The 14,068-nt window shown below is 45.8% G+C and overlaps 1 protein-coding gene across 4 annotated transcripts in view; it reads left to right on the top strand.

Moving 5' to 3' along the window:
- zhx3a (zinc fingers and homeoboxes 3a) overlaps positions 1-14,068 on the top strand; it is a 15,030-nt gene extending 962 nt beyond the window's left edge. For 2 of the 4 annotated variants that reach the window (XM_085159541.1, XM_085159539.1), the window contains exons 2-3: positions 7,559-10,463; positions 11,009-14,068. In XM_085159541.1, coding sequence (XP_085015667.1) covers positions 7,756-10,463; positions 11,009-11,045 — 2,745 coding nt within the window. In that variant the 5' untranslated portion in view covers positions 7,559-7,755 and the 3' untranslated portion in view covers positions 11,046-14,068. Of the gene's footprint in view, positions 1-275; positions 10,464-11,008 lie in introns of those variants that run through there. The other 2 variants (XM_085159542.1, XM_085159540.1) reach the window with 2 other exon arrangements.

Genomic DNA, 14,068 nt, shown 5'->3' with positions numbered 1-14,068 from the left:
GCAAAGGACTCTTTTTCATTTCCTTCTCTTCCTCCTACCAACATGTGCTGGTGCCCTACACACACTCTCCCTCTCTCTCTACCTCTCTCGCTCTCCCTCGGTCTCTCGCACACACGATACATGTACAGTAGAGTAAGTAGAGCTTCTCTTTTGGCAGATATTTCGCAAATTGTGCACTATTAATGATCCATTGACATATATATATATATATATATATATATATATATATATATATATATATATATATATATATATATATATATATATTAGTGCGTGTATATGTGAGTGTTCGCTCCTGTAGAGCACATTGTCATTTATCTGCACATAAATATTGACCCAGCTTTGACTGCCATGTGTCTGTCTCTGGCTTTAGGGGAGGGACCTCTGCGCTGACTAATGTTGCCTCTGTGAATCATTTGTGGGTCCAGTGTCCATAGCACAGGAGACAACCCCAAATTATTCAAGCAGTCAGCTAGACAGGCATGGTTCATGGTAATTTTTGGAATGTATTTTAATTGTTTAACCATGCGAGCTTATTAGAAATGACGTTGGGTCATGGAAATGACTGCGCAACTCTTCTGCCACAGAGGTTTTCCTCAGACAGGAGGTGTTTTTTGGGGCTTTGTGGGGCACAGTCCAGTCTCCAGTGAACGTTTCTGCACTCCAATAGTTAATTTGCAGGCTGTGTGATGACCAGCAAAAACAAAGGTAAATGAGCTCTCGCTGTGCTGCTCCGGCAGACCGGGTTCAGCTTTGGCCCGGTGAGTTGAGTATGTGTGGAGGTTTTCACTCTAGCAGGACACTTACACCGGGGGAATGTCAATTCCCTTTTGTGGATCCCTGGGAACGGTCTTCCATCTCCCTTCTCGGAACTGCTCTAATGAGGCCAGGCATATTGCCTTTCATCCCGCACTCCCTGCAATTAGGCACAGCTCATAGTTTTCGTCATGGCCACAGCGGAGTGTTTGTATACACAGGCACAATGTAGTGGGCCAAGAGTGCCCACTCCCCTCCAAAAAATACAGCATCTCTGCCCATGCCATCCCTCCATATACCTGGCATACTGTACTTTTAAGGATGTGGTGTTCTGAGTTCCAATAGCAGTCGCTGTGGATGTTATGTTTGTGTGTGTGCCTCCCACAGCTTAAAACGAATCCTGTGCCAGAGAATACCAAGGAAGGTCATATGGTCATGATTTGCAGATTTAGCTGACATGGAGTGTATAACATTCCTTGGGTTCGGAGAAGAAAATCAACTATCTAATGCCAACCAGATCTATTTCCAGCCGTTTTATATAAACAAGCATTCATGATAGCGGCATACCTCATGATCCTCACAGAGAATTCTCCAACACACAACGCCGAGTCCTATTTCTCCCACCAAAAAGGTCGGCGTTCAAAGCAGGTTCACTTTTATTTGGGTCTTTCATCCTTTTTGGTTTTGCTTTTGTCAGCGGACCAATGCCGTATCGAAGCCCGGACCGCTCAAAAGGCTCACTAAAACAGCATGTTTGCACAGTTCCAACCAAAAGAAACGTCCGTGCACTGATGGGTGGGAAAAAACCTCGGGGCTAGTGGGGAAAAAGAGCCCCTGCCACTTTTTCTGTCCCATGCAAGAAAGGTTTGGTCAGCAGGAGCTGGCATTTACCAGGCTTTGGCAGTTAGAAGAGGCTGTGATGTCAGCCATTTTAGGATGGACAGTACAATGTGCGATATGCCGCCATCTTTCTTCCTTTTCTTCTTAAGTTGCCAAATGAATGCCTGTAGTCTTGGCTACAAAACTGAAGAACTTATTCATGAAAAGTGATTTTTTTAAAAAGATGCATGACTCAGATTTTTTTTATTTATTTATTTGTTATTCTCAGCGCACCACCGTTTACTTGTCTGTCATTCATTTGGGTCACGGGTAGAAGGGTTGGCAGAACAATGTAGACATTTCAACAGCGAGCGGTCATATTAACACAAAACAGGGCCGTCCGAAAAAGATGCCGGCAGACAGGCAGAGCGCGGTAGGTATGTACTGTACCGCCTCGGTCACCGGGCCTCCGCGCAGATTTAGCAAGATAAAAACAGTGACGGGAGGTCATTTGTGTCCCGTTCAGCTGTGATATTCCTTTCATCCGCCCGTCACACGCATGAGAACAGTGCGGCAGAGTTTCTTTTTTTCCCCCACAATGTGATCGAGAGAGGGGGGGGGGGGGGGGGGGGAAGCAAAGTTGTTGCTGCAGACCTCACCCAAAGTTGACTGAAAGAGACTTGAGCCATGAATGGAGTTTTCAAAGATGGCTGGCGGGGCATGTGGATTAAGTTTGTCCTGCACCGGATGCAGTCCAAGGAATTCAGCACGCACGCACGTGTGTGTGTGTCTTGAGGTTGGGTGGGTGTGGATGAGTGACTCTGCTCTCTGTGTGTGTGTGGCATGGTGGGCAAGGGGAAGAGAGGCGTTGCCATGGCGATGTTAACACATGAGTGGCACCACCGACTGGTCTCCCAGTGGACGAGGCTGCAGTCATGGAGGTAAGGGGGGGGGGGGGGGCGTGCGTGAGGAGGAGGACGTGGACGAGCTGGCTGACAACACCTGCGTCTCAGACATTCAGACACTAATACGCACACAAACACACCCATGGAAAGGAAATAATCAGAGCCCACAATGGAGACTGAGACCACACACTGAAACCTCTTCATATGTCTTCGGCTGGACGGGCTGTGGAGAGACCCGTGCGCTCTGTCAGCGTGGTTCTAATGACCCTGATGTCTCTGAATTGTTTTTCAGCACACGTAACGCTGGAGCACGACACTCACGCTGGCACGCACGCACAAAGGTGTCCCCAAAACTGAAAGCTGCCCCTCATTAGATGTCAGGAAGGAGCGGCGCGTCATGACGGGCTCGAGATACAAGCAGACGCGGTGGAAACCGAACAATTCGACAGTCGGCCGCGTAAAGGCTCCCAGCACTGAGTCACGTTTCCCTTATAAATGAGGCGCCATTGTTCCCTATCTCTTCTCTGTGCAAGACAGTAATTGCTCTCTGTCTCTGGCTTATATTTGGGTGTCCAGCTGATCCACTCACATGGCGTTAATCTATTTAATGGACGTTTGGCAGGAAAGATTCCTGCCAAACAGATTTTTTTTTTGATCATTAAAATGTATCTGTCAGGAGTCCCCCCCCCCCAATCCACCCCAACCCCCAGCAGACAGAAAGTCTTTCTTTTTTTTTTAACAGATTTTTTTTTTTTGAAGGAGTCTCTCAAGACAGCCGTGGATCACTGTCACAGCAAATTACACACAAAATAAATGTTGTCATAAGTGCGAGAATTTATTCCTTTTCTTTTTCCTTTTTTTAGCACTTCTGTGACTGTCACACCGAGAGACTCCGTGCCAGTTATTCAGTTCAAAGAGAGCGATTTTTCAGAACGGTGCAGGTGCTAAATGTTGCGGAGGTGAGGTGGGAGTGTGTGAGGACCAAACGTAGAGAGTTGCGTGCCCACAAGCGTGTCAGCGGGGAGGAATATTGAAACAGCACAGCCTGTCATCATCGTCAGTCATCCTCACACTTCACTCCCAAATGTCTGAGTTCTGTCTTCCTTTGTCCTTTTCCCTCCTCCAGCCTTCGCGTTCTCATTCATGTGAACGGGCGGCACAACACAAACACCAGTCTCCGTTCGCGTCAACTGTAGGTGACCCAACAATCTGGGAGTGTTTGAATCAGTCATCAGACTGTTTTGAATTAAATTTTAATGTCTAGCAACCACTTTGCAGCCTCGCCTCCCTCTTCCGCTGGCAGCAGCTCGCTGTAGATTGGGCATGTTTTTTTTTTTTGGTTTTTTTCCCCCCTTTTTTTTCGTGTTGTAATATTGTAATTACTGCAGCAGTTTATGAGGTGATGGATGGGAATACATGCTGCTCTCTTTCAACTGTTTTTTTTTTTTTTTGGCATGGAAAAAAAAAAGGTGGTAGCACTCACGTGGTTGCCATTTAAAAGTAGACGGGGATATAATTAAATATTAATGAGATGTAAATATAATATTGTTATGGAAATGATGGTGTAAGAGCACATGAGGCTGTAAATCTTAATGCTGCTATTAAATCGGGCGGAACGTATAAACCCCATCAGAATTTAAACCTGGCCTAATCCCATTTGTTTGGAAACGCTTGTTTTTTGGGGGAGGAAAGAAAAAAAAAGTGTAACGGCGTAAACGTGGTTTTAGTCCAGCGAGCGAGGACTCTCCATTTCTCCCCCTTTGGAGCGTGGGTGTTCGGAAAAACACGTCTGAGAGCTCTGCCACTTTCCCTCACTTCAGATACAACTCCTCTGGTCAAATGAGATGAAAAGAGTTTCCTCCTCGTGTGCCCCCCCCCCCCCTCCACCCACCCACAGAGACGGTGCCACTGCGAGGACATACAACACACCGAGGACAGTGATCGTCTGAGCGTTGTCTACCTCGCCGCTGAAACACAAGGCCAGGCTTTTCAGAGGGAACCATTCAATGGCTCCCTGTCTGGGAAGCCCTTGTCTTGTGTCCGCTCGCACGTCTCACTCGCCAGATAAAGCAGCCCATTCTTTAGATAGGTGACCTGATTCTTTATGTAACCTTTCTCAACTTTTGGCTTGTTTCAGGTTTTCTCATGCAGGAAGTGGACTGTTTCTCTCGGGGAGGGGAGAGCGTCTGTACTGGGCCGGCGTCTGTCTCGTCACAGGGGCTGCCGCGCCAGTCGCAGTGCCACATCCTGGCACATAATGTGCTCCATGTTGGATGAGCGCAGCGATTGGGGCAGCTCAGACAAACGGAGCGAGCGCTGATTTTTCGCTGAGTTCTATAGCATAGGAACATCTCTCGCACAGATGTTTCGGATGTGCATGACTACATCCCTCTGCTGCATGAAAGCTGACGTCTAAATCCCTCGTTCCGTGGAACAGCCTCAGCGAACCCCGTGTCCTCACCAGGGGTTAATCGAGTGTGCTGTCAGAGAATATCATGACCTCTCTGGCGGCAAAACATACAGCACATGCCCGCGTCTGGATGCAGTGAACCGGGATTACTGCATAAGATGCTGGTGACCTAGTTTTTTTGTTGTTGTTGTTGTTTGTTTGTTTTGTTTTCATTTTAGTTTTTTCCCTCCTGTCAGAAAGCAGCAGCCATCAGTAGGAATGAAAAAGAGGCAGTTATAAGGAGGACGTCACAGCCTGTCTGGGATCAGTGTGTACTGTTGAGCAGTCATTTGAGGGTTTTAATTCTGGAACAGGTTCATCTTTTATTTACCAACCAGCCAGCCGTGGTGAACGCGCACGTGGATGCAGTAAAATGAAAAGTCTGTGAAAGTGCTCTTCAGTTAGCGCGAGCGCAGCGTGCCAAAAAAATATGTGCTGGAAGTATGTGAAACGATTTCCTTTGTAAGCAGCAAACGGCAGCACGCCGTGTTTGAGGTATGCCGGATTTGAAAGGAAAGTAGGTTTAGGGGGAAATTAATGCGGCTGATGTCGTTCGCAGGGTGATAAGCCTGTGGTAGAAGGTAAAGCTTAAGTGATATAGAAAGATGGTGATTGGATGAGACCCGTTTTCAGCAGCGTGTCACACATCAGTGCCTCTCCAGTCTCAGAAAAGAAGACAGGAGTGAAATACAGAGGCTCTGCGCGTGTGTCAGAAGTTCATTCAGAGGGCAGAGACTGCGGAGCTGCGCTTCTACTTTGATATTTTTTCATGGGTATTTTTTTTGTGTTTAGCTCTTACGGCTGGTAAAATGACTCTCAAATCCTCTCTACTGCAAATGCGGACTGCAGTGTGTCTGTCATCTTGTCCTACAAACTTTGTTAAATGTTTGCGAGAGAACGGAGGCACGTTTTATAAAAACGGGAAGAAGGAAGAGGGGAAATGTTGAAGACTGAAGTGACAATCCATATCCATCCGTATAATTGGAGTGTTATAGAAAGGGAAAGCCTGTGGAAGTGTTTTGCTAATGGATTTGTGCACTCAGTGATGTGTGTATCGTGTTTGTATGCATGCACGCATCGCCATGCTGCTGGCTGAACAAATGCAGGATGAGACGGATTGAGCCGCCAACTTGTATCTAGCTTTGGATGTGTTTGTAGTAACCTTATGAGAATATTTCAAGTCCTCAACAGTACTGTTGTCAGCTGGCTGCTGCAACACACACCAGACACGCAAGTCACCTAATTTCCATTTCCACATTACATTATGCCCGGAAGGTACGCCGTAACGTGCAATGTAAAACAAATGGCTCACATCCAAGAGTGGACTAATATTGTTCACTGAATTTAACCTTCATATGTGTGCTTTATTGTAACAAACCAAAGAGGAACAGGGCGGGACGACCTGCGCATGTGACAGTGCCGGAATATAGTGCGGCTCTCCCCTTAAAAAAAAAAAATTAAAATCAAAAATTAGCTTTTTAAAAGAATTCTCATTTCTAATCGCACACGCACAATGACAAGAGAATATTTCTGTAAGAGACAAATCTGTGCGCATATTTTGCATATTTGTGGCTGCTGAGACAATGTGAAAGAGTCTGTGGGGTTAGATACAGTGAGCACTATCAATTTGCAGTGGAGTGCAGCTCACTCAGCGGGTGCGAAAATCACCAGGGACAATATTTATTTAATGATATTAACCCTTTCCTGAATGCAGGAAACGGAGATCTCAGGACTGAAAGGAACCCAGCACCATTATGTTAACACACTACCTTTATCTTTATTTTACCAGCAGCATTTTGATGATGTTTTGTCAATATGGCAAAGCTTTACTAAATACATTTCAGAAGACACATGTTAGCAGCGACGAGAAGGGACGATCGTAAGGCAGCCGTGGGGGGAAAAAAACAAATATCAGTGAGACTAGTCATTTCTGACTGTGTGTATTCAAAGTGCGCGTGTTTGTGTTTTACTGTCTGTTAGTGAAGCTCTAAATTATATTAATATACTCGTTACTGGAATGCTTTCTCATATTTCCTATGCCTTTCGCCTTGATATATTTAATGCTAAATATTTTTTTGGCATTTATGAAATCAGCCTAAAATCATTTTAAAAGATGAATAATAACCAATAATTTGTGCATGATCTCTGATCACTTTTGAATAATCTGCCTAGCGAGCGAGATTCATGTTACCTCGTTCTGTACCGTAATTTAAGGTGACCTTCCTCTTTGATTATGATCATAATAAAAAAAATCTTTTCCAAAAAAAAAGCTCTTGACTCTTTTACTTTGGTGCTGTAATTGCTGATAAATACACTTATCACACTGAATTTCCACCTACACGTATTACCCTGTGTGGAGCTGTTAGCGTCCTCCGCACTGCGCTCGCTGTAATATGTGAAAATGTTTCATTCTTTTCATTTGGAAGCATAGACCATATACCTGCTTTTCATCTTTGTCAGGTCTTTATCTTTGATTTGCATGGCATTCAAGTTTAATGAATAAATGTAATTATCTCACATTATATTCCTCCGTTTTGCCTCCTCTCATTGCTTCTTACTCGCTGTGTTTTGCACTTTTTAAAGATGAACGAATCACACCTCTCTCTTCTTTTGTACTCTTTCCTCACAGGTCCCCCGGGAGCTGTTAAACTTGTCCATGTGGCAGGAGTCCTAAAGTGGCAGAAGGCATGAAGCAACACTGTGATATCATAGTGGCTGGTCCATGACACTAAATTCCATTCAACCCTCTCCACTATCCACCCGCCCTCTGTTCTCATCACACCGGACAACCAATCACTCACGCTCCCATTTACACAAAGCTGCACCATGGCCAGCAAGAGGAAATCCACTGTACCCTGCATGATACCATCCAAATCCAAACATGTGCGTGAGGAATTCATACTGGGCTCGCTACCAGAACTCCTACCAACAATCCCAGAAGATAGCATACTCAGCATCTCTGGAGAAGAATCTGGGCATTTCTCTCACAGCTCCTCCAAATCTGAAAGTGGCAGTGAGATGCAGAAAGGAGGCACGTACAGCTGTCTGACTTGCCGTTTCGAGTCCAGAGATCTCAACTACTTTTTGGATCACATGCACAACTGCCACTTAGACTTCAGGGCCCAGCCCACCTTCTACTGCCTGAACTGCGGGGTGTCAGTAGTCCGCTTCGAGGCTCTCGCTCTGCACAACGCCAAGGCCCACCCGAAGATAATGCAGGGCCTCGTTACTGCCTCTCTAGCCGTCAACAAGAGGGATGGCGTAACAACTGTGGAGCAAAGCCTTTTCACGGACAGCGGAGAAGACTACAGAGAATCTGGGATCTCCCTCACCAAAACACCAATTGCAAAGATGATGAAAGCCAAGGGGGAGCACAAAAAGATTGTGGTTTCTCACACTGTGGAGGTACGGAAGATTGACACTGGAAAGGATGTAGACCCCAGCATGCTGACAAATGTGCCTGAACTCCAAAACGGGGCTCTCAGTATTTCTGGTGCCCCAGCTATGCCGAGGACCACTGTCACTCACGTGATTGCGACGACAGTGTCCAACCAAGTCTTTCACCAGCACACTCCCTCCCTTTACTCTCCCCCCTCCTCTGATTCCAATAAAGACCTTCCAAAGGTAATGATCCCCCTCAGCAGCATCCCCACCTACGATGCCGCCATGGACACCAGCAGCTTTCTCAAGACATCCTTTGGCAAGTTTCCCTACCCGACCAAAGCAGAGCTCTGCTACCTAACAGTGGTGTCAGAGTTCCCCGAAGAGCAGATCAAACTGTGGTTTACTGCCCAACGACTCAAGCAGGGCATAAGCTGGTCTCCTGAAGAGATCGAAGAGGCCAGAAGGAAGATGTTCAACACCGTGTTCCAAGGTGGAGCACCCAAGAAGCAACCGACCACACCACGGCACGTCAATCACATCGTAACCCACCACACTGTAACTGCCCATCCAGGCTCAAAAGGACCAAACTTTCAGATGGCCAAAGTTCCATACAGTGGTGTAAAGGCCAGGTCTGTCGGAGTCATAGCCACACAGGCCAGCATGTCAACCAACCCCCACATTACCCGGGTCTCGTATTCTACTCCGGTTGTCCCCCCAAAGTTCCCCTCTGTAGTCAGAACTACACAGGTACTGACCAAGAATACTGAACCCACTGTGGAGCCGGAAAAGAGCAACGGCCTGGACATGGCTGGGAGCAGCGGTTGCGTCAGTAGCACCAGCAACATTCGAAGCAGCAGTAGCAGCAGCAGTTGCAGCAGTAGCAGCAGCATCAGCAGCTATTCCAGCAGTAGTAATGGTGTTGACAGTTTCACCAGGAAACCGGTGCACAACAGCGGCCCAGCCAACGGCATCAACAGCATTGCCACTTGCTCTGCCAACATTAGCAATAATGATGAGCACTGTGTTGCTGACACCAACGGCAAACCAAATGTCAAAAGCAACAGTTTACCAATCGGATCGGAAGGTTCAAACAGTAACAAGTGTGAAGAGTCCATTGACAACACCAGCAAATCTAACATCACTTGTAACAATCATGACAGCAGCATCATCAGTGCACAAGAGCCAGCCCACGCCTCGAAGCCCGACGATGATCAAAACAATTACATCCACGTGACCAACAACAGCAGTATTAGCAGTGAATATCCCAGTACTACCTGTAATGACAGTGTCCCTAACCTGAATCATGCCAGCAAATCCCCAACGGAAAGCACCAGCACCACTGTCATTGCAAAAAGCAGCTCATCCATTATTGAAGAAGGTAAAAGCAACAAAGACTTTGCCATCAAAGGCATGTCAATCTTACAGCAGCTCATTAAGGAGGAGGACGCATTTGCCGGGGACAAAAGCTGCCCCGAGCTCAAGCTTGACCCCATCAAGATCAACTTCAAGAGGCTGAAGATGACTGAACCAGAGGCTACATCAGAGAATGCGCATCAAGAACACAAGTCCGAAACTGCGGAGGGGTCGGCTTGTCAGGCGTCTTTTTCTCCCCCCTGGGGCCACAAGACCCCGCAGCAGTTGCACATCCTCCGGCAGGTTTTCTCCAACACCCGCTGGCCCAGCAGCCAGCAGTACGAGGAGCTAAGCATCCAGACGGGCCTTCCCAAGTCCGAGGTGGTGCGCTGGTTCAGCGACAGCCGGTACAGCCACAAGAACGGGCAGCTGAAGTGGTTGGAGAATTACCAGCGGCCGCCTGCGGAGTCGGAGGATGCGAGGGGTCACGGAGATGCAGAGCTCGAGCCACCCAAGGACGCTCCGGCGGCCAAAAAGAAACTTGCTGAGCAAGACATGAACAAGCACCTTGAAGGAGAAGCAGGACTGAACTCAGGTCAGCGGGTTGTGTGGCAGGATTCATACTCACCGCTGATGGGCCTGATGGGATCCGAGGGGAGCGGCGAGCGAGGCCAGCATGACGAATTGGGGCAGCCGGGAGCTTTGCAGGATCTCTGGTCAGACCGAGCGGAGGACCACCAGCAGCCAGTGGCTAGTCAGTCACTCATTGAACAACAGACTGATTCCAATCAGGCCAGGTATTCGAGTCACAGCAATCCTTTTTGCACACCACTGAAACACACATTTCACTCACAGTGCCTTGTGATATTTTACAAGCTCGGTGCTATTTATCAATCAAGAAAACAAAAACAACGTAAGGCAGGTGGAGTGATGAAAGGGTGACAGCTTGTTGTTTGTAGTGACTGCTGCGTGATGTACAGTAAAAAGAAAGCAGGAGAAGTGGGTACAAGTACTCATGCTGTGTAGCTTATTCAGGCAATCAAAGGTCTGTGTTTAAGAAGCTATTTTTAGATAAGTAGGCGTCTGGCCCGCTGAATTATAGATTGAGAGCGCATGCTAACATATGTGAATAAATCATGACAATTGCCTTTGGTGAGTTAGATTTCCGAGAGGCAAGACAAGCCATACGCAGGCGTCTTTTTACCGTGCTACCCCCCACCCCAAAAAAAGCCCTTCAATTTTACAACACACTGCAGCAGTGCCATACAACCAGAATGATCCAATCGCATCCTCACGGTTTGTGTATGTTTTGTTTGCCTGTCTGTCTGCGTGTGCTGGTTAGCAGGGATCGCCTGAGGATGGAGATGCTGGAGGTGTGATGAAGCAGGCCTGCTCTCGCCAGAGGACCATGATGTTCAAAAGCTGGCTCGCTCCCCTGGCCGTGGTCTTAACACAAAAGAAAAAAACGAAAAAAAAAGAGTGTTCATAATGACAGCAGATGTGATTGTAGCTGGACCGTTGGACTCTGACTGTAACTGTGAATACCCCCCACCCCTCCTCCTCTTCCTCCTCCTACTTCTCCTCCTCCTCCGCCTCCTCCTCCTCTTCTTCTTCTTCCATCTGCCATCACTTCCTGCCATCGTCAAAAGAAAGAACTTCTCACCTTTGAGTCCTGTGATGTTTAAGCCTTTCATGCTTCTTTGTGGTTGTGTGGGGAGGGTGCACAATGAGGTCAGTACGAGGGATCAAAGACAAGAAAGAGAAAAGACGCACACTGACTGGAAAACTGACTTGAATGAGCGAAGATAGGGTAGGATAGGGCCGAGAGATATTGTTCTGGGGTCAGAGGGAGAAATATATATATATGATTGAAACTGCACTATAAAAGAGGGTTTGTACTGACTGGACAAACAAATGATGTGTCAAGGATATGTTATTGTTGGCTTTGTGATATTTTTTACTTTTTTAGCAACCAGTACTTCAGCACTGCCTTGAATTTTACTTTTTTTCTCCTTTATTTGGTTTTTCAATTCTATTTACTCTTCTATAGTCACTGTAAGTCCAGATGCAATCAAACATGTTTTATTTAGATCTGTATAAATGTTGGTGATCACTTTTGCAGTTCAGCTACACGCAAGAGACTATATACAATGCACTAATGAAGACAGCAATGCTAAAAAAAAAAAAAAGAATCACACTGCTCCACAGTAAAGGTATTGACTGCTCCGTCAAGATCAATACACTACACTGCCCTGCAAACTGAACAGAGAGAAGCCTGTCACGCTAACGTTGCCTTACTCAGCTCTGTCCATGTGTTTATATGACCTGTCTGTCCATCACCTTGCTTTCCAGCTACTGTGCTGTCCAGAAGAGAAGAAGAAAAAAGATAAAAAAAGATAAAACATGCCAGTGCATTGATGGTCACTGTTGGTCTATATCTGTGAAACAATCTTGTGCTGCTTTCTGTACACTTGGAGATGTTTAACTTTAAGCTGTAATTGTATCAAATATTGTTACTGGCAAAATGTTGTTTAAAGCAAAATTATCAATTTGATCCCTAGACACTGACAGAGTGAGATATTGTGCTAGCTAGAGAGCCAAATGAGGAGATCTTTGCTCTCCTCTGAATTTTCTTGTTTATATGAACATACAGTCACTACATGAATCCTACTAAGCTGCATCTTTGTCAAGCTGCTAATAGCTAAGAACGGTGCTATACCATCCAAAGTGAAATTGGAGGTTCATCTCCTACCAGCAGTGTATGCACTTGTGTCGAATGTTACAAATTTATTTTGGTTTGAGATAAATGGAATCTGGACTTACGGTGTTATGATGACTTAAACTTTTATGAAATAGTCTGATCATAAAGCACTGTTGTATCATCCTTTCTACACTTCTGAATCTTTACAGAATAAACTGAATACTCACCAAGCAGAACAGCCTCCTTTTTCCCCCCACCTCTTTTGTTCGGCACCTTGTGTTAGGGGTGAATATGAATCATGTGGTGTTAGTCAAATTATTCAGTGTGATGAATGTTCAAGCAGCATGCAATGTGCTAGGACTGGAGAAATGCACACAGCCTCACCTGCTGGCGAGCAGCTGACAATACAGTTTGTGCCAAAGATAAGGGGGCGGCAGGCAACACCCAAACATCTCCATGTCTGTAGTGTAGTCCTCCTACATCACATTCAGGGGGAAGCCTTCCAGTTTTTATTTTTGTAACCCTGTTTTTGCCCACATGAATTTAATAACACCAGCTTGTTTTCCAGCTTAAAGTATTTTCAGGGCTCTGTTGATTCAGTTCTCAGGGGTGTTCATGGATATAGGAATAAAATTTAGAGCTCATGTTTGTTCTCCCATTACAGGAAATAAAGTTGTGTTTAAGAATGCTGTAAATCGGGCAAGAGAGGCACCGTGGCTGAAGCTCCAAAATAAATGCATCCATCCAGCCATCTTTAGTTTATCCTTGTCAGGGTTGCAGGGGAAGGCTGGAGCCCATCCCAGCTGTCTTAGGGCGAGAGGCAGGGTACACCCTGGACAGGTCACCAGTCTGTTGCAGGGCTACACTTAGAGACAGGCAACCATTCGCACTCACAAGCAATTTAGAGTTACCAATTAACCCATCTCCACTAACTGCATGTCTTTGGAATGTGGGAGGAAGCCGGAGTACCCGGAGAGAACCCACACAAATACGGGGAGAACATGCAAACGCCACACAGAAAGACCCCGGCCTGATGGGGCAATTGAACTCGGGATGTTCTTGCTGTGAGGCAATAGTGCTAACCACTGTGCTGCCGTGAAATAAATGTAATTAATAAAACAAAATGAAGAAGAGGTGTTGTCATTTCAGTGGCGTAAGAGAGAGAGAGAACGAGAAAACACACAAAGCCAATGAGTTACCTGTAATGTTTTATTCATTTTTCAATCTACAATGAGCTTAAAACATGATCAAAAGGCTATGACAAAAAAGGTAAAACAGGAATAAAATGTGGACTTTACAGCTACTTACATCAACTTTTCTATAAGAGTGGAACAGAGTGGAGTAAAATGAACTGAATTCACATTAAATGTTACAATACTCAATCATTACACAATTAAAAACCTGCCTAAAATTGTAACAGTTTGGTGATGTTTTTTTTCCTTTTTGGCAAAAGTTGATATCCCTCACACACACACACACGCTCTCCATTTTCTGACTTTATACATTATCATAGCATCTTCAAGTAACAGATATGGGAGGTTTTTTGGAACAATTGTTTAAATTAAGTTAAAAATCAGATGTAGACAGGGCTATGCAGCGAGAGAGTCCGAGGATGCTAGCAACAAAAGGATAAAAATGATTGGTTCACATTTACAATGAGAAAAAAAAAAAAAAGTCCCTGATAGAAGCTGTAAAACAAAA

Source organism: Neolamprologus multifasciatus, chromosome 5 (genome assembly GCF_963576455.1).
Source record: "Neolamprologus multifasciatus chromosome 5, fNeoMul1.2, whole genome shotgun sequence".
Classification (NCBI taxonomy): domain Eukaryota; kingdom Metazoa; phylum Chordata; class Actinopteri; order Cichliformes; family Cichlidae; genus Neolamprologus; species Neolamprologus multifasciatus.
Note: the sequence above shows the minus strand (reverse complement) of the source record. Positions and strands in the feature narration are given on the sequence as shown.